Below are 20,842 nucleotides of genomic sequence, written 5' to 3' on the forward strand. Positions count from 1 at the left end.
AAAACTTCCGATGCGTCACTGCATTGTGGCTTTATGGGAAACTCATGTGACGTTAACTTCATTGTGACGTCACAGTAGCATGACATCCATAGATAGCAACAAATGTTGGAGTCTTGTCTTGTGGTGACCGATTATTAATTGGTGGAAATATTTCCGAAACAGGATGAATGTTTGCAATCAGGTTAGTGGTTTAATATGTTTGATGAATAAATAATGTTTCCCATAATTAATTTAAAAGCATAAATTTCGGAAGGTGGCGTTTTAGTATAATAATTATTTCTTTTTGGAATAAGTTAAATATTAATGTTTATCAATGAATATATTATAAGTGCGAACGTGCAGATGCAAGAAATTTGCACCCACATTCAAGTACTTAAACTTATCTTTATTAGTATATATGTTACATTTATTTGATTACTCGCGACTTTCCGAATAAAAGTGCTATAATTTTTAAGCATATTTGTCTCTGTGTAAATCAGAAAAATAAAAAAGGACTTCGTTATATAGAGAGATTAATTGGATTTAAGTGTTAGTTTATTTTCTTTGCAATCAAAATTTGATTAATTTTGTTTGAAAGACTGTGAATATGCATTATTACATGTACATGCATATATTGCTACTCAGTTAAGAAACCATAAAAGTATTAACAGACTTTAATGAAGAAAAGTAAGATACCTACAAGCAAATAAGTTGATAACAAAGAAATTTATGGACATCCAATGCCTCCAATATTTTTTGGGGGTGGAGTGGGGAATTCACTTTGCATCTCTAAATTACTAGTACTTACTCATTAGATACTATTACATGTATTTCAAATTTTAAAATCAATTTTGATAGAAAATCACTGATAACTGATTAATCACAATACTTTCAACGTCACAATATCAATTATGACGTCAGAATATTAACACTTATAACAACGAATGGCGGAAAATTGTTGTCTTATAGTGATTCAAGAGTTCTAAGTTGAAAAGCGCACAGGAAAAATATGACAAGTCTTAAACAGGTTAGTTAACAGACAAATCAGAAACAAAGTTTGCTTTTCAAATTTGGTGGGTTAGAGCCAGGATTCATGTACATGACATCTACCAGTAAATATTTTCTAAATAAAATTTGCAGGAAATATTAGATTTACTAACCCACCAAGCCCCTAGCTACCGACACCGAGAAAGCGGCAAACTTTTATTTTATATAATTGATGCATGTCTCTTTTTTGCAGAACGAAAGGGAAAAACTGAATTTGGGGAAAAGGGCTGTTAAAAGTGTGGTAAGTAAATACAAAGGATTTAAACGTGGTTATTATTATATTGGTTATTATATTAAGCCTTTAATTTAATAAACGCAAAAATTCTAATTGGGAATTAGTAACTAAAATTAGTATTATTGTAAAGATGTAGTAACACACCTAAAATTCGGTCAAAGTTAACTTTATAATCAAAATCTATATTAACATACACGTTTTACAGTTTCTCAATATTTGCACGAGACTTGCACGATGACATTCAGTGATTTTCGATGGGTTAAATTTCAGGAAGAACATATGGGGTCTCTCAAGTCAAAGGATGAGATGCTAAAAAAGAAGGCTGATAAAATAAACACAAAATCAGACAAAATCGTAGACCCGAAAGAAGATAGACCGAGGATGAAGAGGACACAATTCAGAATGGATAAAGAGGAGGAAAACAAAAGGAAAAGAATACTGAAGAGACAGGTCGAGATGTTGAAAGTAGAGGTTGAGAAGAGGTTAATGTCGGATTTGAAAACCAAGGAAAAAAGAAGACAGAAATTCGAGAGAGAAGAAGTGAAAAGGGCAGGTATAGAACAAGAGGTGGAGAAATTAGAAACAAGAAAGAAAACAGACACAAAAAGCAAAGAGAGAGTGAGGAAAATGTCAAATTACAAAAAAGAACGAGCAGTGGAGGACATGAAGGACAACAAAGAGAAAGATGTTAACACACAGATGGCAGTAGAGGAAGGGAAGGATACTCCTGAGAAAGATGTTAACTCACAGATAGCAGTAGGGGAAGGGAAGGATACTCCTGAGAAAGATGTTAACACACAGATGACAGTAGAGGAAGGGAAGGATACTTCTGAGAAAGATGTTAACACACAGATGGCAGTAGAGGAAGGGAAGGATACTCCTGAGAAAGATGTTAACTCACAGATAGCAGTAGGGGAAGGGAAGGATACTCCTGAGAAAGATGTTAACACACAGATGACAGTAGAGGAAGGGAAGGGTACGTCTGACAAAGATGTCAACACACAGACGGCAGTAGAGGAATGGAAGGATACTTCTGAGAAAGATATTAACACACAGATGACAGTAGAGGAAGGGAAGGATACTTGTGAGAAAGATGTTAACACACAGATGACAGTAGAGGAAGGGAAGGGTACGTCTGAGAAAGATGTAAACACACAGATGGCAGTAGAGGAAGGGAAGAATACTTCTGAGAAAGATGTAAACACACAGATGACAGTAGAGGAAGGGAAGGATAGTTCTGAGAAAGATGTTAACTCACAGATAGCAGTAGAGGAAGGGAAGGATACTTCTGAAAAAGATGTAAACACACAGATGACAGTAGAGGAAGGGAAGGATACTTCTGAGAAAGATGTTAACACACAGATGGCAGTAGAGGAAGGGAAGAATACTTCTGAGAAAGATGTAAACACACAGATGACAGTAGAGGAAGGGAAGGATACTTCTGAGAAAGATGTTAAGACACAGATATCAGTAGGGGAAGGGAAGGATACGTCTGAGAAAGATGTTAACACAGAGATGGCAGTAGAGGAAGGGAAGGATACTCCTGAGAAAGATGTTAAGACACAGATATCAGTAGGGGAAGGGAAGGATACGTCTGAGAAAGATGTTAACACAGAGATGGCAGTAGAGGAAGGGAAGAATACTTCTGAGAAAGATGTCAACACACTGATTGCAGTGGAGGAAGGGAAGGATACATTTGAAAACGATGTAAACACGCAGATGGCAGAAGGCAAAGGGAAGGATACATTTGAAAAAGATGTAAACACGCAGATGGCAGAAGAGGAATGGAAGGATACTTCTGTAAAAGATGTTAACACACTGATGGCAGTAGAGGATGAAAAAGATACTTCTGAGAAAGATGTTTATACGCAGATGGCAGTAGAGGAAGGGAAGGATTCTTCTGAGAAAGATGTTAACACACAGATTGCGGTAGAGAAAGGGAAGGATACTCCTGAGAAAGTTGTTAACACACAGATGGCAGTAGAGGAAGGGAAGGATACTTCTGAGAAAAATGTTAACACACAGATGGCAGTGGAGGAAGGGAAGGATACTTCTGAGAAAGATGTTAACACACAGATGGCAGAAGAGGAATGGAAGGATACTTCTGAGAAAGATGTTTACACGCAGATGGCAGTAGAGGTAGGGAGGGATACTTCTGAGAAAGATGTTAATACACAGATGGCAGTAGAGGAAGAAAAGGATACTTCTGAGAAAGATGTAAACACACAGATGGCAGTGGAGGAAGGGAAGGATACTTCTGAGAAAGATGTTAATACACAGATGGCAGTAGAGGAAGGGAAGGATACTTCTGAGAAAGATGTTAACTCACAGATAGCAGTAGTGGAAGGGAAGAATACTTCAGAGAAAGATGTCAACACACAGATGGCAGTGGAGGAAGGGAAGGATACTTCTAAGAAAGATGTTAACACACAGATGGTAGTGGAGGAAGGGAAGGATACTTCTGAGAAAGATGTTAACACACAGATGGCAGAAGAGGAAGGAAAGGATACTTCTGAAAAAGATGTTTACACACAGATCGCAGTAGGGGAAGGGATTGATAAATCTGAGATAGATGTTAACACGCAGATGGCAGTAAAGGAAGGGAAGAATACTTCTGAGAAAGATGTTAACACACAGATGGCAGCAAAGGAAGGGAAGGATACTCCTGAGAAAGATGTTAACATATCAATGGCAGTAGAGGAAGGGAAGGATACTTCTGAGAAAGATGTTAACACACAAATGGCAGTAGAGGAAGGGAAGGATACTACTTCTGAGAAAGATGTTAATACACAGATGGTAGTGGAGGAAGGGAAGGATACTTCTGAGAAAGATGTTAAAACACAGATGGCAGTAGAGGAAGGGAAGGATACTTCTGAGAAAGATGTTAACACGCAGATGGCAGTAGAGGAAGAAAAGGATACTTCTGAGAGAGATGTTAACACACAGATGGCAGTGGAGGAAGGGAAGGATACTTCTGAGAAAGATGTTAACACACAGATGGCAGAAGAGGAATGGAAGGATACTTCTGAGAAAGATGTTTACACGCAGATGGCAGTAGAGGAAGGGAGGGATACTTCTGAGAAAGATGTTAATACACAGATGGCAGTAGAGGAAGAAAAGGATACTTCTGAGAAAGATGTAAACACACAGATGGCAGTGGAGGAAGGGAAGGATACTTCTGAGAAAGATGTTAATACACAGATGGCAGTAGAGGAAGGGAAGGATACTTCTGAGAAAGATGTTAACTCACAGAAAGCAGTAGTGGAAGGGAAGGATACTTCAGAGAAAGTTGTCAACACACAGATGGCAGTGGAGGAAGGGAAGGATACTTCTAAGAAAGATGTTAACACACAGATGGTAGTGGAGGAAGGGAAGGATACTTCTGAGAAAGATGTTAACACACAGATGGCAGAAGAGGAAGGAAAGGATACTTCTGAAAAAGATGTTTACACACAGATCGCAGTAGGGGAAGGGAAGGATACATCTGAGATAGATGTTAACACGCAGATGGCAGTAAAGGAAGGGAAGAATACTTCTGAGAAAGATGTTAACACACAGATGGCAGCAAAGGAAGGGAAGGATACTCCTGAGAAAGATGTTAACATATCAATGGCAGTAGAGGAAGGGAAGGATACTTCTGAGAAAGATGTTAACACACAAATGGCAGTAGAGGAAGGGAAGGATACTATTTCTGAGAAAGATGTTAACACACAGATGGTAGTGGAGGAAGGGAAGGATACTTCTGAGAAAGATGTTAACACACAGATGGCAGTAGAGGAAGGGAAGGATACTTCTGAGAAAGATGTTAACACGCAGATGGCAGTAGAGGAAGGGAAGGATACTTCTGAAAAAGATGTTAACACACAGATGGCAGTAGAGGAAGGGAAGGATACTTCTGAGAAAGATGTTAACACGCAGATGGTAGTAGAGGAAGGGAAGGATACTTCTGAGAAAGATGTTAACACGCAGATGGCAGTAGAGGAAGAAAAGGATACTTCTGAGAGAGATGTTAACACACAGATGGCAGTAAAGGAAGGGAAGGATACTTCTGAGAAAGATGTTAACACACATATGGCAGAAGAGGAATGGAAGGATACTTCTGAGAAAGATGTTAATACACAGATGGCAGTTGAGGAAGAAAAGGATACTTCTGAGAAAGATGTAAACACACAGATGGCAGTGGAGGAAGGGAAGGATACTTCTGAGAAAGATGTTAATACACAGATGGCAGTAGAGGAAGGGAAGGATACTTCTGAGAAAGATGTTAACTCACAGATAGCCGTAGTGGAAGGGAAGGATACTTCAGAGAAAGATGTCAACACACAGATGGCAGTGGAGGAAGGGAAGGATACTTCTAAGAAAGATGTTAACACACAGATGGTAGTGGAGGAAGGGAAGGATACTTCTGAGAAAGATGTTAACACACAGATGGCAGCAAAGGAAGGGAAGGATACTCCTGAGAAAGATGTTAACATACAGATGGCAGTAGAGAAAGGGAAGGATACTTCTGAAATAGATGTTAACACACATATGGCAGTAGAGGAAGAGAAGGATACTTCTGAGAAAGATGCTAACACGCAGATGGCAGTAGAGGAAGGGAAGGATACTCATACGAAAGATGTTAACACACAGATGTTAGTAAGGGAAGGGAAGGATACGTGTGAGAAAGATGTCAACACACAGATGGCAGAAGAGGAATGGAATGATACTTCTGAGAAAGATGTTAACACACAGATGGCAGTAGAGGAAGAAAAGGATACTTCTGAGAAAGATGTTAACTTACAGTTGGCAGTAGAGGAAGAAAAGGATACTTCTGAGAAAGATGTTAACACACAGATGGCAGTAGAGGAAGGGAAGGATACTTCTGAGAAAGATGTTAATACGCAGATGGCAGTAGAGGAAGGGAAGGATACTTCTGAGAAAGATGTTTATACGCAGATGGCAGTAGAGGAAGGGAAGGATAAAGATGTTAACACACAGATGGCAATGGAGGAAGGGAGGGATACTTCTGAGAAAGATGTTGACACGCAGATGACAGTGGAGGAAGGGAAGAATACTTCTGAGAAAGATGTTAACACACAGATGGCAGTGGAGGAAGGGAAGGATACTTCTGAGAAAGATGTAAACACAGAGATGGCAGTGGAGGAAGGGAAGAATACTTCTGAGAAAGATGTTAACACACAGATGACAGTAGAGGAAGGGAAGGATAATTCTGAGAAAGATATCAACACGCAGATGGCAGTAGAGGAAGGGAAGGATACTTGTGAGAAAGATGTAAACACACAGATGACAGTAGAGGAAGGGAAGGAAACCCTAGGAAAATATATTAACATACAGATGGAAGTGGAGAACGAAGCTTACCAGAAGAATGTGCAAGAGAAAGAAAGAATGAATGGAATAAGGGAAGAGACAAATGTTGATTTCGATGATGACAATATAATCAAAGGCAAACGACCTGTCTGGTACAGATTCCTGTGTGGATCATCCTGTTTATCCGTGAGTACATTTTTCGCTATATAAAACATGTGACTTGATGTGGTGCCTTTGATTTATAAAATATATACTTGTAGTTTAATTTTTAAACACATTTTTTTTTCAGAAGAAGAAAATTCAGAAGAAAAACAAAAAAATGAAGAATAAATCAGAGAAAACTGGACTTCTGCAGAGAATGAGGTTTTTTTTTAGAATTAATTTTTGACAAATTATAACCAAAGGCAGAATTATATATTTTTAATAATGAACTTTGTCAATTTGAAGTGTTGGATTTGTTTGACTATTTTAAGTATTTTTACATCTGTGTTAATTTAATTTTTATTTATTGCTATAAAGTTATTTCATTAATTTTTCTTTTACGTTTTTTTATAACGACAATAACTTATTACTATATCCGATATTCTTCATATACTAATGTACTTAATAAAGAATTAAAAAATGAATATATTTTCCTTTTTTAGTGGATATCTCTTAGTTCTATAACCATCTTGCAACCAAATTGACGAATTAATTATACTTAAGGACGTTCGATCCTGAGCTTTTGAAGGGATTTTTGGTCCTCTCCTTTATTTATAAAATTCTGGATCATTTAAAAATTCTAACATTAAATCTGAATTCTACAATGCAGATTGAACTATATTCAATAAAAAAAAAAACGCGATTAAATTCCATTCAAGAAAAATTAAGCTAGGGACTACATTTTTTGGCGGAAAAATTTTTTTTTTTAGAAGAAAATGATCAGTTTTTTCCATTTTGAACTATAACAGTACTGTTAATTTAAGATTCTTATTTTTCCATGCTGGTTGCACACAAAGCTGTTTTTTTTTGCAGTGAAATGTGTTATGCTGGTTCTGAAATATCTATTAAATTATTTTTTATGAATTCTTTCAGAGAAGTGTGACAAATATAGTCAATATATTTTGAAAATCCGGGGAAAAAATGAGCCAACTTTAACGTAAAATTGACACTTTTTTTTAGTGATATCTGAAAATTTACATCATATACCCCGAACTCTTGATGTAATTTCTGAATATTTAAGATAACTTTGACTTATTTGCTTAAATTCAGAAAAAGTTTAAGACTTTAAAATATTTTTTTGCTTATTGAATTTTCAGTGCCAGAAAAATCACATTTTATTAGTACGAAAGATCAAATACTTGATTATGCGAAGCAATTTAAAAATGTTTCTTAGTCACAATTTAAAAAGTGTTTTTTTAAAAATAGACTTAGAGTTCACTTTTCATGCTTTAATTGGATAAAAATATTCGGGGGAAAACGTCGAAGATGTAATATTTAATTAAGACACAAATTTCGGTGCAAAAAGGTCATATTAAATGTACTGTAGCGCCAAAAGAAACATACTGACCCCCATTTTTTGATTTGAATTTTAATAAAGCTATGTATGTAGAAGCTAAAAATATACTTGGCAACATAAGTTTAAGACTTTAAATATCAGGATCGACCGTCGTTAGAGAATTTACATGTAAGGACGATGTTTCGTTTTTAAGAAGTTTGGGGGGAGCGTTGGGGGGGGGGGGGGGAGGCAGAGAACAAATTTTAACTTATCTGGAAAAAACATGACAAGCAATGAAACGGGATGGGGAATTGTTCAAACTTAAAATTCTATTTCGTGCAGGGTAGGATAGGTTGGGTTATAATCCAACTTCCGTAAGTAACGAATTTATTCATAAACTACTACTGTAAACCAAGTATTATACGCGTGTGATAAATATCCGCGAGTTCCGCAAGTAACCTCTGCTCGCGGATATTTATCGTCGCGAACCAGTTGTTCATTAAAATTCCCAAGTTATGATTAGAGTTACCAACCCCTTTTTGAATACCGATCCTGACACTTCAAATCACAGATATGGAAGAACTTTATTGCACTAGAAGCAGATAAAATTTAAATTACAAACATTCAGTAAAAAAAAATAAAAACGAAAAAAAAAAACGCAAATCTAAAACAACTTGTCGAAAAATGATTAAAAATGTCAATTATATCAGCTTTTGTCATTATTCATGTGTTGTCACAGACGATTTAGAGAGCCTTGTTACGGTAATCATGTTAATTACGGCCAATTATGGCCAAGCCCTGCTCTGTCCCAACCATTTTTAATAATTGCCCTTTGGCTTTCTAGATCACGGAAAGCGTCGATCACCCAGTTGGCATAAGGCACTTTTACATTTGAGAAATACTTGTGGAGATGAAAAAAATGTGACCTCTTGTTCGCGGAAATAAATCGTCGCGGATTAGTTCTCTAACGGTCAGACGCGAATAAAAAATGACGCGTATAATAATTGGTTTACAGTACATTACTCGTACTAGTAACTGACTATGCTGAAAAGTGGGGGACAGCCGGTGTAACGTTGAATTTTGACCCGGGTTGAAAATTGACCCGGGGGTCATTTTTCAACGTTGAATACTGAGACCAAAGGTGTTGAATTTAGACCCTAATCCGTTGAAAACTGAGCCGGGTCGTGGAATTTTGATCATGAAACCGGTTCAAAATTCAACAGCATAAAAACACATATTTATGATTGGGTTTTCACTATTGTGATTTAATTCATAGGTATGAGTCCCCGTTTTGGTATTTACTGCAAAAAGTAATATCCCCTATTTGAATAAGTGATATCACCTGTTCCAATAAATGATATAACCTATTTGATTTGAATTTGTGATATCACCAATTCGAAAAGGTGATATCACTTATTCGAATTGGTGATATCGCCTATTCGGTTGGGTGATATCACCTTTTCCCGTCGAACAGCTGTATTTTTTTTCTTACAAATTAATTTATTTCACTTATATATCATGTATACAAGAAAATCGTAGAAAATGCATGAAAACTGGGTAGTCCGAATTTTCTTCGTTCCAGTGTAGCATAACATATACAATGTATTATAGGGAGCATTCATTAATGACTGTTGTAAGAAACTCAATTAGGTAATATCACCTTTTCGAATAGGTGATACACAGTGTACCACTTATTCAAATAGGTGATAGCACCTATTTAGCACGAAAAGGTGAGATCACCTTTTATTCTAAGCTCTCTGATTGGCTCAAACTTGATCACATGATTAAGTATATAACAGCATAAAGACTTGAGTTACTATTTATAGAATCTGAAATGCATATTGACTTCATGTTTTTTTATTGTGATCATATAGTTTACTATATTGCAGGAGTCCTTTTAGAAAATTTCATTAAAGTGAGTGACACCCCCCCCCCTCCCTGCCTCGAGATAATTTTTTGTAAAACAGAAATAGTATTAATTTCTCAATTAAAGGAAATACAGAGTATGACTTGATGTTTCTAAAAATAAATTACTACAACTTGTATATAATATTTTTTAATGTTCCGTAATTGATGAGACGTAACAATGCCTTAAAGTCTTGAAATAGGATCAAAATGTACTTTATATTAAAACGTATTAGATATCTTTGTCAAAAATTGATACAAGACATTATCAATTAAATAAATTAGTATTCTGAATAACTTAATTCTCTATAATTACTCCATCAATGTATAAAACGAAACACATTTATTTAATATTAAATAGCAACAGCTTAATTTATGCTGCTCTCTAGTCTCTAAGTCTTGAAGAGAGAAAACTTGTGCATTATTCCCATTATTTTCAAATTTTGTTTTGTCAATCTATGTGATAAAATGTTTTATATTCGATAATAATGTTAAACTTTACATTCCTATTTAATTGAGTTTACAACCAATTCTAGATTATTTTGTCATATTTCCCAGAATGCAATCTTGGCAATTATTGAAAAAGAATTAAAAAAAACATCGCATAGGAGGTCATAGAGATAAAATTATGTAATAAGATGAGAAGTTTATCGAATAGGAATCGTATTTTTTTCGAATAGAAATGATGGTAGTTTGTTTTCGAACAACAACTTTATTGCATATAAACCAAATAATTATCGAATAAAAAAGATAAAATTATCGAAAAGGAATGACAAAATTAGCGACTAGCAACCGATTGTTTTAAATATTAATGACAGCGAATAATAAACGTACGACGGCGTATTCGCGCCATTTTAACAATGTAGAATTTAAAAAAAAAAAAAAATTAACGGTTTCCTAAATTGTTCAAACGATTTATAAAAAACGTACAAACTATTTTGTTAAAATCGTTTGTACAATTTAATAAATCGTTTGTACAATTTAATAAATCGTTTGTACAATTTAATAAGTCGTTTGCACGATTTAATAAGTCGTTTGTACGATTTAATAAATCGTTTGTACGATTTAATAAATTGTTTGTACAATTTAGTAAATCGTTTGTACAATTTAATAAATCGTTTGTACAATTTGTTTGTTAAATCGTTTGTACAATTTATTAAATTGTTTGTACAATTTATTAAATCGTACAAACAATTTTTTAAATCGTACAAACGTTTTCTTAAATCGTAAAAACGGTTTCCTAAATTGTTCAAACGATTTATAAAAAACGTACAAACTATTTTGTTAAAATCGTATGAACGATTTTATAAATTGTACAAACGATTTAACAAACAAATTGTACAAACGATTTATTAAATTGTACAAACGATTTATTAAATTGTACAAACGTACAAACAATTTATTAAATCGTTCAAACGATTTAATAAAAAATTCTACATTGTTAAAATGGCACGAATACGCCGTCGTACCTATTCGTTGTTTTGTAGTAATTTATGGATGCCATGGATTTTGGAAAGTATTTTCAAAAATAAAGTTGTCATGCTTGAAGCAGTGGCGTAGCATCGTTTCGGAAAGTGGGGGGGGGGGGAGCAGCCGGAGAATTTTTTTTTACTTACCTGAAAAAGTTGACAAGCAATAAAAAAAAGAAAAGGGGGAAAAGTTGAAAGTTGCCCAAAGTCGAAAATCCTATTTCTTGAAGGGGGGGGGGGGGGGGTAGAGGCTAACTTTTTTCAGTGTCAACTACTTTCAGTACCAATTCTAATACTTCATTTTCGACACATCACTAAAACTGGGGGGCCAACCAATTCAATTAATCAATTTGCTATAGATACTAGGTAAGGTTGAGTAAAAAAGTGGGGGGGGGGGCTGCCCCCCTGTTGCTACGCCCCTGCGAAGATAACTGAAATCGTGCACTGATCAAAATGTACATATATACACGGGGTGATACTATATGTTTATTTCTATTATTCTTTAAAAGGGAAAAATTGAAACCGAAATATAAATAAAGTGATACTGATAAATCCCGTAAAACAACTTCCCAGCTAAAAAAAAATGTTCAAACTTTGAGGTGGGATCAATATTCAACAGGGTCAATTTTCAACTTGTTGACGTCATCAGGTGTAAGAAAAAAAATTATCAAGCTGTTGAAAAATGACCCCGGGTATAAATTCAACGACTTTTAGTCTCAATATTCAACGTTGAAAAATGACCCCGGTTCAATATTCAACGTTGAAAAATGAACCCCGGGTCAATTTTTAACTCGGGTCAATATTCAACGTTACACCGGCCTTTCAATTAACATTTTCAAAAGTAATGTTTGAAAAAAGGGGGTCCAGCCCCCACACCCCTGATTCTATAAGTGTATGTACCCGACACGTATGTACAGTTTATTCGTATAATAATTATAAGATTTGGGAGAACAGTCATAGGAAAAGTACAACTAAAGACAACACTAGACGAAAAAAGCAAAAAGACAGAAAACGTTAAGAATTTGCAACTGAGAATTAAAAGCCATTTTTAAATTGTTGTTCAACAGACCTAATCACCCCTACTAATGGTCCCCTGCTTTCGTGAAAGCGAGGGAACATTAAAACTCATGAATTCGTCTGTCCTTCTGTCCGTCTGTCACAAAAACTTTAATCTTGGTCATATCTTTTGAATGAGAAAAGATAAGACTTTAATATTAAAAATGTGTATTACCTGTGACAAGACCTTTCTATATGCACTATGATTTTGACCTCGTGACCTTGAAGTCTGACGTACTTTTCAAAAATTTTAACATTACTAAATTGGCCATAACTTTTGAATAAAAAGAGATTGTAAGACTTACATATTAAAAATGTTTACGACCTGTGACACGATCTTTCTAAATACGCAATGAAGTTTTACTCCGTGCCTTATAACCTTAACGTTTGACCTGCTAATTTTATTTCTTCCTTATAACTTTTATTGAGAAGAGATAAAGTTTTCAGATTTGACATGTGCATTACCTGTGACAAAATATTTCCGAGCATGCCAAGCTTTTTAACCCCTGGCCTTTACCTTCATGTTTGATCTAATTTTAAAAAAAATCAACTTTGGTGATAACCGTTGAATGACATGATAGGATGTTCATATTTGTCACAATATTCCATGACATGTCACCCACAAAGGCACCGAAAGCGGGGGACCACAATTCTTTGATAAGCTTGTTTTCATCACAGGGCTTTCGATCGCTTAAAATCGAACTTTAAAAAATGGGGTGGATAAAAGATATTTATAATTTTTGTACACCTCAAATTCTTTTGTAAGCGATCTAAAGACCAATGAATTTCACTAATGATAATTAACACAGTGTATAATTTATTTATATACTAATAACTAAATCATGTAATAAATACTAAACATATCCGTTTAAATAAGTTCAAATTCAATACAATTTTGACGGATATAGATTTATACATGTACTGAGTATACTTCTCATAAACCTGGAGCATTACTGAATGAGTCGTTAACTCCTAGCGGTCAATTTAATCAGAGGAAAAAAGGTAAATATTTTGGTTTTTTTACTTTTGACCAAATTAAGTTTTTTTTTTTTTTGTTTTTTTTTTGCCTATTACCGACCGGGTACTTTTACATGTATAAGTTTTTAAATATAATTTTTTTGGGGAAAGCCGTGAATTCATAGTTACAATTAGGGGAAATTTTAATACTTTCATTCAAGATATCATTTAACTTGAGTTCTTCTTTTCAAAAAAATATCTCAAATACCATAAATACTGACATTGAAAGAACAATTGAACAATTCTAAAAGTTGCCATAAACGTCTTTCTTTAACAAAGGCATTCGGCACATTGCTGCTATATTATTTGTTTTCTTTTTCAGTGAATTATAATGGTTCGTTGGTTTCTTCTAGTTCTTCATTTTGTTTTGCTTGGTCACCCAGGGTTTTGCAAGGAAGCTTTTTCGTGCCTTGTTTTTGTTTACTGATATAGAAAATATAATATTTATTACATTACAAGATTTAGTAAGTCACTAGAAACTGTCTAAAAGTATTTAGAATTAAGTTTATTTTTATTGAAAAATCTGCTTTGAAAGAACATATATTAATAAATTTAATCTATGTAAACTAGAGGGACTGTGAGCAATGAGCTCACTAAATGACACACACCGCCTCCCATATGAATATAATGGCAGTGTCCATGTTTTAATTTGCTGTGGGAAATCCAAAATATGTGAACGGATCAAAAAGTAAAATAGGAGGTGCACAATGGCAAGATGTTATAAAGATTCTCTCAAAGTTTCATCGAATTTCATTCAGTGGTATGAGAGGAGTTCAGATAAAGACATACCTCAAAGCGGTAGAGAGAGAGAGAGATGGACATAGACGGACGGACGGAAGACGGAGGTACAGAACAACTGATTACTATATACACTTCCGCTTTTCAAGCGGGGGGTATAACAAAAACATGACACTAGTCTAGTTTACATAACAAAGGTTCTGAGCTCTAAATCTGTCTTGTAAACGACAACTGAAATTCAAGCTTTTGATAATCATTAAAAATATATATTTGCAATCATAAAAAAAAATAAATGCAACTGAAAGCCACAGCAAGTGGTTTCTTCTTTTCAGGTAAAAATTTTTGAAAAAAAATTCTGCTTTCTATAGAATTCAAAAATAGGTGTGCTAATAACGGGATACAAATGGCGCCCATGGGAAATCCAACAGATTGTTGAGAAACCTGGTCTCAAAAATCAATCAAAAATTTGAGCATTTTTAGATACTGTGAAATCACAAATTTTCTAATGTCCACCTTGAAATGAAATTTTTCACATATCTTATTACTGAAAAATTCTTCAACCACGAAATCAAATCCCCATTACCACTATATTTTCCTTAAACAACGAAAATTTGACCCCTTGAAATATGTTTTTTACAGTATTAACTCTTGAGTACATGTACTTGTTTCTACAGCTATTTAATCAATCACAATTTGTTTTTATTCTAAAAAAAATTAAACATAAACCACAAAATACGTCTTGTATGCACGTCTTCCATGCAGAAATTTATTACTGATGTAAAGGGCAATGGAGCTCTACCGGTACTTAGTGTATTCCTCCACCAAATTTCAATTCTTTTTTTTTCAAAGTAGATATTTACACAAGATTGTTTTTTTCTCATTCGTGTATTCTGATATGTCTGATATGTATAATTATATGATTTTAAAATATCTTTTACGGGTTGGGGGGGGTTTTATAAAAAAGCCTGCGAGGAGCTCAAATATTGCTATGAGTATTATGCATCCATGTGAAATGACGTGGATTTTACCACATGTAACAATGTTGATTCTGATCTCAAAGTCCCGACTTTTATATTGATTTATTGATGCAAGAAAGAAACACCACGTCCATGCATATCTTGGTTATTAACGACTGTACTTTTTCGACACACACAGGCCTGGAAATGAAACAAGGAATTCTGCAAAATTATCCATAGGCCTATAATGGAACTATTTCACAGTTAAATACATTGAGAGAGGGGGAAAGGGCGAGAAAGAGGGACTGAGAGATTATTCATCGCTCCACAGTTCATTAATTCAAACACATTGAGGGAGAGAGAGAGAGAGATTATTCATCGCTCCGAAGTTCATTTATGAACAAAAAAGTATATCCTGTATCTCAGAGGGGGTAAATTAAGACTCATAGTCTGCAGATTCATAAATAGGAAATAAGAACCAAAACAAACACAACAAATTTCTATAGAGAATTTATTTATCGTTGTGGTTATGAAATAACACCCTGAATCACTTAGGCTAGCCGAATCAGAGTCCTTATCTCAGAATAAACAATCGGGCAGCGGGAGGGAGTGACGTCATCCATTTTCAAAATCTTAATAAAATGCGACTCGCACACCAGCTAAATGACACTCAAAAATCCTAAGTTTAATGCAATACTTAATTGTGAAATAAAGTGTCGTTATTTTTCTCCACTTTTTGAAAGAAAAAAATTTAAGGAAGTAAGATATGACCTTAATATTGGGACAAGTTGACCGCGTGTTTCCGATTCGTTGAGATTTGTTTCTGGTCTGATGGTTTTGTGGGGGATTTTTAATTTAGTCACGCTTCAGTTCACCACGGCCCCTTACGGCAGATACACCCGTCCCGGGTGGGGATGCCTCCTGCCTGCCAAGCTCGCCTGGTTCCTACAGGAGTTACCGTCCTTTGTTGTGCCGCTTATAATTCTCTCAAGGTGGCGTTATGATGAATTAGTGAATATTCATGGGAACACATGATTTTGTGGATGCTTTCTGTTACACTACTTTCACAGGTGAGATCTTAGTAGCCTTTTTTGTCAGTCCGTTGTTTATGGTTTTAAAAAAAGTTCAATATAAAAGAATACTGAAGATTATTCAAGAGAACTTTTTTTTACTGAATTACGAATTTCTTATTGCAAACTTTTAACACGTCATGGTATTACACATATCAATTGATCATGCGTTCACGAAGAAATTGTCAGTGTTTTATTTTTTTTATTTAACTTTTTTTTCAAACGGGGATGTCACAAAAACATTTTGGAGAATATGTTTCTTTGGTGTTAAGGTCTTTTGAAATCTTCAATTGAAACAGGTATATGTTCCTAGTTTTTTGGGTGTCCAAGGTCATTTTCTTAAATGAAATAACATTAATCATTAATTTTTGTTAAAAAAATAATATATAACTTGATTTCAGGACTTTCATTTTCCCGCTTCAGGATTGTGGGAGGTAAACCCATTCCTTTGTTTCCTTTCATGGCCGCCTTTTTCTTCTGTTCAGTAAATGGTGCTCTACAGACGTACGGGATACTCCTACCGAACAACCAGATCCGCCACTGGTTCCAGGAAGCAAGATTCTGTCTTGGTGTGTAAAACAAAAAGACTTGAATAAAAGATTCTTATGAGTGTTTGTTTTAACTTTTTTAAATGACTCATAAAAGGGAACGAACTATTTTTCAATTTCTAAAGTTTTCATACGCAAAAACCTCCACAGAAACACTTTTTTGAAAAATTAATTTTATTTCACTTCTGATTTGCGTAGGTATATATGTTAATTTGCATTTAAGAAAAGTGCAAACATTGGCTGACGTTTGCCTACGGGGTCATCAGAGAGAGATAGAAGGCACATTCGTTCCTTTAAACTTTTGATTGAGAAGAGATAGGGCTTTCATATTTGACATGTGCATTACCTATTACAAGATATTTCTGAGCTTGCTATTACATGTATTTCTGCGTATCTCTCTTGGCCTTCACGAACTTTGAATTTTTCCAACTTTGAACTTTTTGTTGTCACTAGGATTTCTATTCGAGTACGTCTCTGGTGTTAACTTTTATTTTTATCCCTAAGATTTCTATTCGAGCAAGCGTCTATGTTGCTAACCTCATTTTTTCCCCAGGATTCCTATTCGAGTACGTCTCTGGTGCTAACTTCCTGGGAGAAATCGTGGAGTGGATCGGCTTTTCTGTGGCGTGTTGTAACCTCCCCTCTTTGGCCTTCGCTGTATTTACTCTGTGTAATATCGGCCCTAGGGCTTTCCATCATCACAGGTAATATACTGACTATAGCTACACTTCATTTCAAAAAGAATATAGAAGTTTAAATTTTTTTATGACATTGAGCTCACTTATAACATTTTTCATCGGCAATAAAAGCAATGTACCAATTCACCTTACTCACATAAGTGATTGATTGATTTATTCAATTTTATTTATTTTGTAGATTTTATCGGGAGAAATTTGAGGATTATCCAAAAGACAGAAAGGCTCTGATTCCGTTTCTTCTTTAGGACGGGGTTTTAAACACTAAATCACGGGGATCATGCAATAAATACAATTACATTTGTATATATTTTCCATGAATTTCTAAAGTTATGAAAAAACTAGTTTTAATTGTAACGGGGACCGTTACAGATGTTCCCCAATTCCTGTAAGACATTTTTTAAAGTATGAACAATATCGAAGAAATTCATCAAAGAATTATAAAAGCTACAATGATATAAATTATATGTTATTTTAACGCATTGTACGCGACCTCATGCATATGCAAGATGATCATGACATGTTGTCAAAACCATTAACATATTTATATATCGTGAGAATCAATAAAAAAAATCTTTAAATTATACATGCAACTGATTTTCAAATATATTGGTCATTTTGAGTATTTCGCGCGCACGTGGATGCATACATGTTCTTGCATTCAATCTTGACAGTAATGTAGAAAATTATTATACCTATACATATTCTAAATTTCATCCCGTTTTGTTGAAAACTAAGAAAGTTATAAGCATTTAAAGTTTCAGCCAATCAGATTGAAATACACGTGCTTGCGCATGCTTTCATGAAAATTCCTATATATCATGCTGTAGATCTTCATAATGTACGACTAACTTCAAAATTTCAAAGGATTATGACAAAAAACAAGAAAGACATTGTTTCAGCCAATCAGAGCCAAACGCACGTGCATGCGCGTGAGATCTTGCTATTTTGACTATGTCATCTTACCAATACTACCAATGTATCCTTACATTATGAGTTTCAAAAATTCATCAAAAAATAGAAAAGTTACGACAATATCCGTTATATTAGTCATTTCACGTGTTCCACGCGCGCGCTCTTGCAAGCACGTGCGCGCAAAATTCCGTTCGTTCGGCAAATGAAATCTACATTACATGCCTACTGACCCTTAAAAGGTTTTACCTAAGCGGATGTGTAGTTTACAAGATCATTCGTGAAAAAAAATTTCCCAGGAAGAAGAAAAATAATAACTAGAGAGTTTGCTATTGCAAGCAATAGCGTATGTCGCCCCGAACTGGACAAGACTTTCATTTTTTCATCACTAAAACAATACCCATAAATTAGCTAAGCTTGGACAACAATCAACTCGTATAAGTACTTTCAGTACTTTGATTTAAGAATCAAAGTTAAAGAACTTTCACTTTTCCCCTGTTTCCATGGAAACTATTGATGATTTGTAATTTTTAAATCTAATGAGCACAATTACAGATACTAATCATTACACCATTAAAATTTCATGAAGAGTGTTCAAGGGACCAGAGAGAACACTCGCGGACAAAATCCGTCGCTTTTTGCAGGTTTCCATGGCAACGGTAGCCATTTTGAAACTGAATGACCACACAACACAACTACAACCAGTGATCCTCCTTTGAGGAAAGCTTCAGAAGATTGTTCCAGCCATCTCCGAGAAACAGCCTGGAGAACAAAAACATGCGTACAATCGCAGTATGTCGCCCTACTTCGTTCGGAGCGACATAATAACTAGAAAGTTTGCTGTTGCAAGCAATAGCGTATGTCGCCCCGAACTGGACAAGACTTTCCTTTCATTTGTTCATCACTATAACAATATCCATTAGCTAAGCTTGGACAACCATCAACTCGCATCAGTACTTTCAGTACTTTGATTTAAAAATCAAAGTTAAAGAATTTTCACTTTTCCCCTGATTCCATGACAATTATTGACAATTTGCATATTTTAAATGCAACACACACAATGACAAATACTAATCATTAAATCATTAAAGTTTCATGATGAATGTCCTAGGGACGAGAGAGAACACTCTCGGACAAAATTCGTCGCTTTTTGCAGGTTTCCATGGCAACGGTAGCCATTTTGAAACTGAGTGACCACACAACACAACTACAACCAGTGATCCTCCTTTGAGGAAAGTTTCAGGAAGATTGTCCCAGCCATCTCCGAGAAACAGCCCGTAGAAAAAAAACATGCGTGCAATCGCAATATGTCGACCGTCTTTGTTCTGGGCGACATAATATAATAAGAAACAGAGTAAAAACAATATGTCCCCCAACTTCGTTTGGGGAATATAATAAGGAGAAAAAACTATACTGGCGGACTTGATCTGTCTCAATGAAAAGTCTTATTTTTTCTTAGGTAAACTATATTCCTCAACACTTTTCACGGTTGATTAATAGTATGCAGGGTGTTTTACGCCAAGTTGGCTGTGCATTTACATGTAACCAATTTGGTTTTAACTTTCATTTACTGCAATTTCATTAAACAAGAAACCTATAGACCACATCCTTCACCTTAGCACATTATCTGACAACAAGAGGCCCATGGGCCACATCACTCACCTGAGTATATTGGCTAGAAAACGGCACACATCAGTTAAGTATTGAAAGTAGGGCTTGAAATTTAAATTATTTGAGAATACTTCCATATCAATAACAATGACTTCGATGTTCTTAAACAGATTTTTCCCTATACATTCCTTTGTAAAAAAATTCATCCATATTGTGCCCCCCCCCCTCCCGTATCCCTGGAATCCTGATTTGAATAGATGTGAATCTACACAATCTAGTGATGCTTCCATCTCAATATAACTAAACTATGGCGTTTCCTTTCTACAGAAGAGGATTTTTCCAATAGTTTCATATAAGAAGACTTTGATCGCTTATTATGGCCCAGCCCTACCCCCTATACCCTTCATAATACGAACAAAGTTGATTCTAAGCTACCCGAGGAAACTTCCATTTAAATATGACCAATCATGACTTTGCTATTTTCCAAAAGATTATTTAAAAAAAAAATTCCTATATATTCTATGTAAACTTTACATAGAATGTTGTGGTCCTGCTCTACCCCAAGGGGTCATGATTTGAACAAACTTGATTCTACACTACCTTAGGATGGTTCCACATAAGTATTATTTTTCCTAGCCCGGAGGTTCTTGAGGAAAGGTTTTTAAAGAGTTTTCCTATATATTCCTTGTTAAACTTTTATTTTCGTTCTACACTACCAGGATGCATACATCTTCGCTACCTAGATGATTCAACATAAGTTTTATCTTTCCTGGCCCAATGGTTCTTAAGGAGAAGATTTTAAAAAGACTCTTCCTAT

At 35.1% G+C, this 20,842-nt stretch overlaps 1 protein-coding gene across 1 annotated transcript; it reads left to right on the plus strand.

Annotated features, from left to right (window-relative positions):
- Positions 1-93: 93 nt before the first annotated feature.
- LOC134265694 (titin homolog) lies at positions 94-17,837 on the plus strand. Its single transcript, XM_062747915.1, is given in 9 exon segments — positions 94-181; positions 1,220-1,267; positions 1,532-6,757; positions 15,616-15,620; positions 16,005-16,259; positions 16,661-16,679; positions 16,681-16,832; positions 17,275-17,511; positions 17,684-17,837. Coding segments are annotated over 9 exon segments (6,027 nt in total). The 5' UTR covers positions 94-163; the 3' UTR covers positions 17,751-17,837.
- Positions 17,838-20,842: the final 3,005 nt, after the last annotated feature.

This window comes from Saccostrea cucullata, unplaced genomic scaffold (assembly GCF_032062105.1).
Source record: "Saccostrea cucullata isolate Sc308-1 unplaced genomic scaffold, CSIRO_AGI_Scuc_v1 ctg280, whole genome shotgun sequence".
Lineage (NCBI taxonomy): Eukaryota > Metazoa > Mollusca > Bivalvia > Ostreida > Ostreidae > Saccostrea > Saccostrea cuccullata.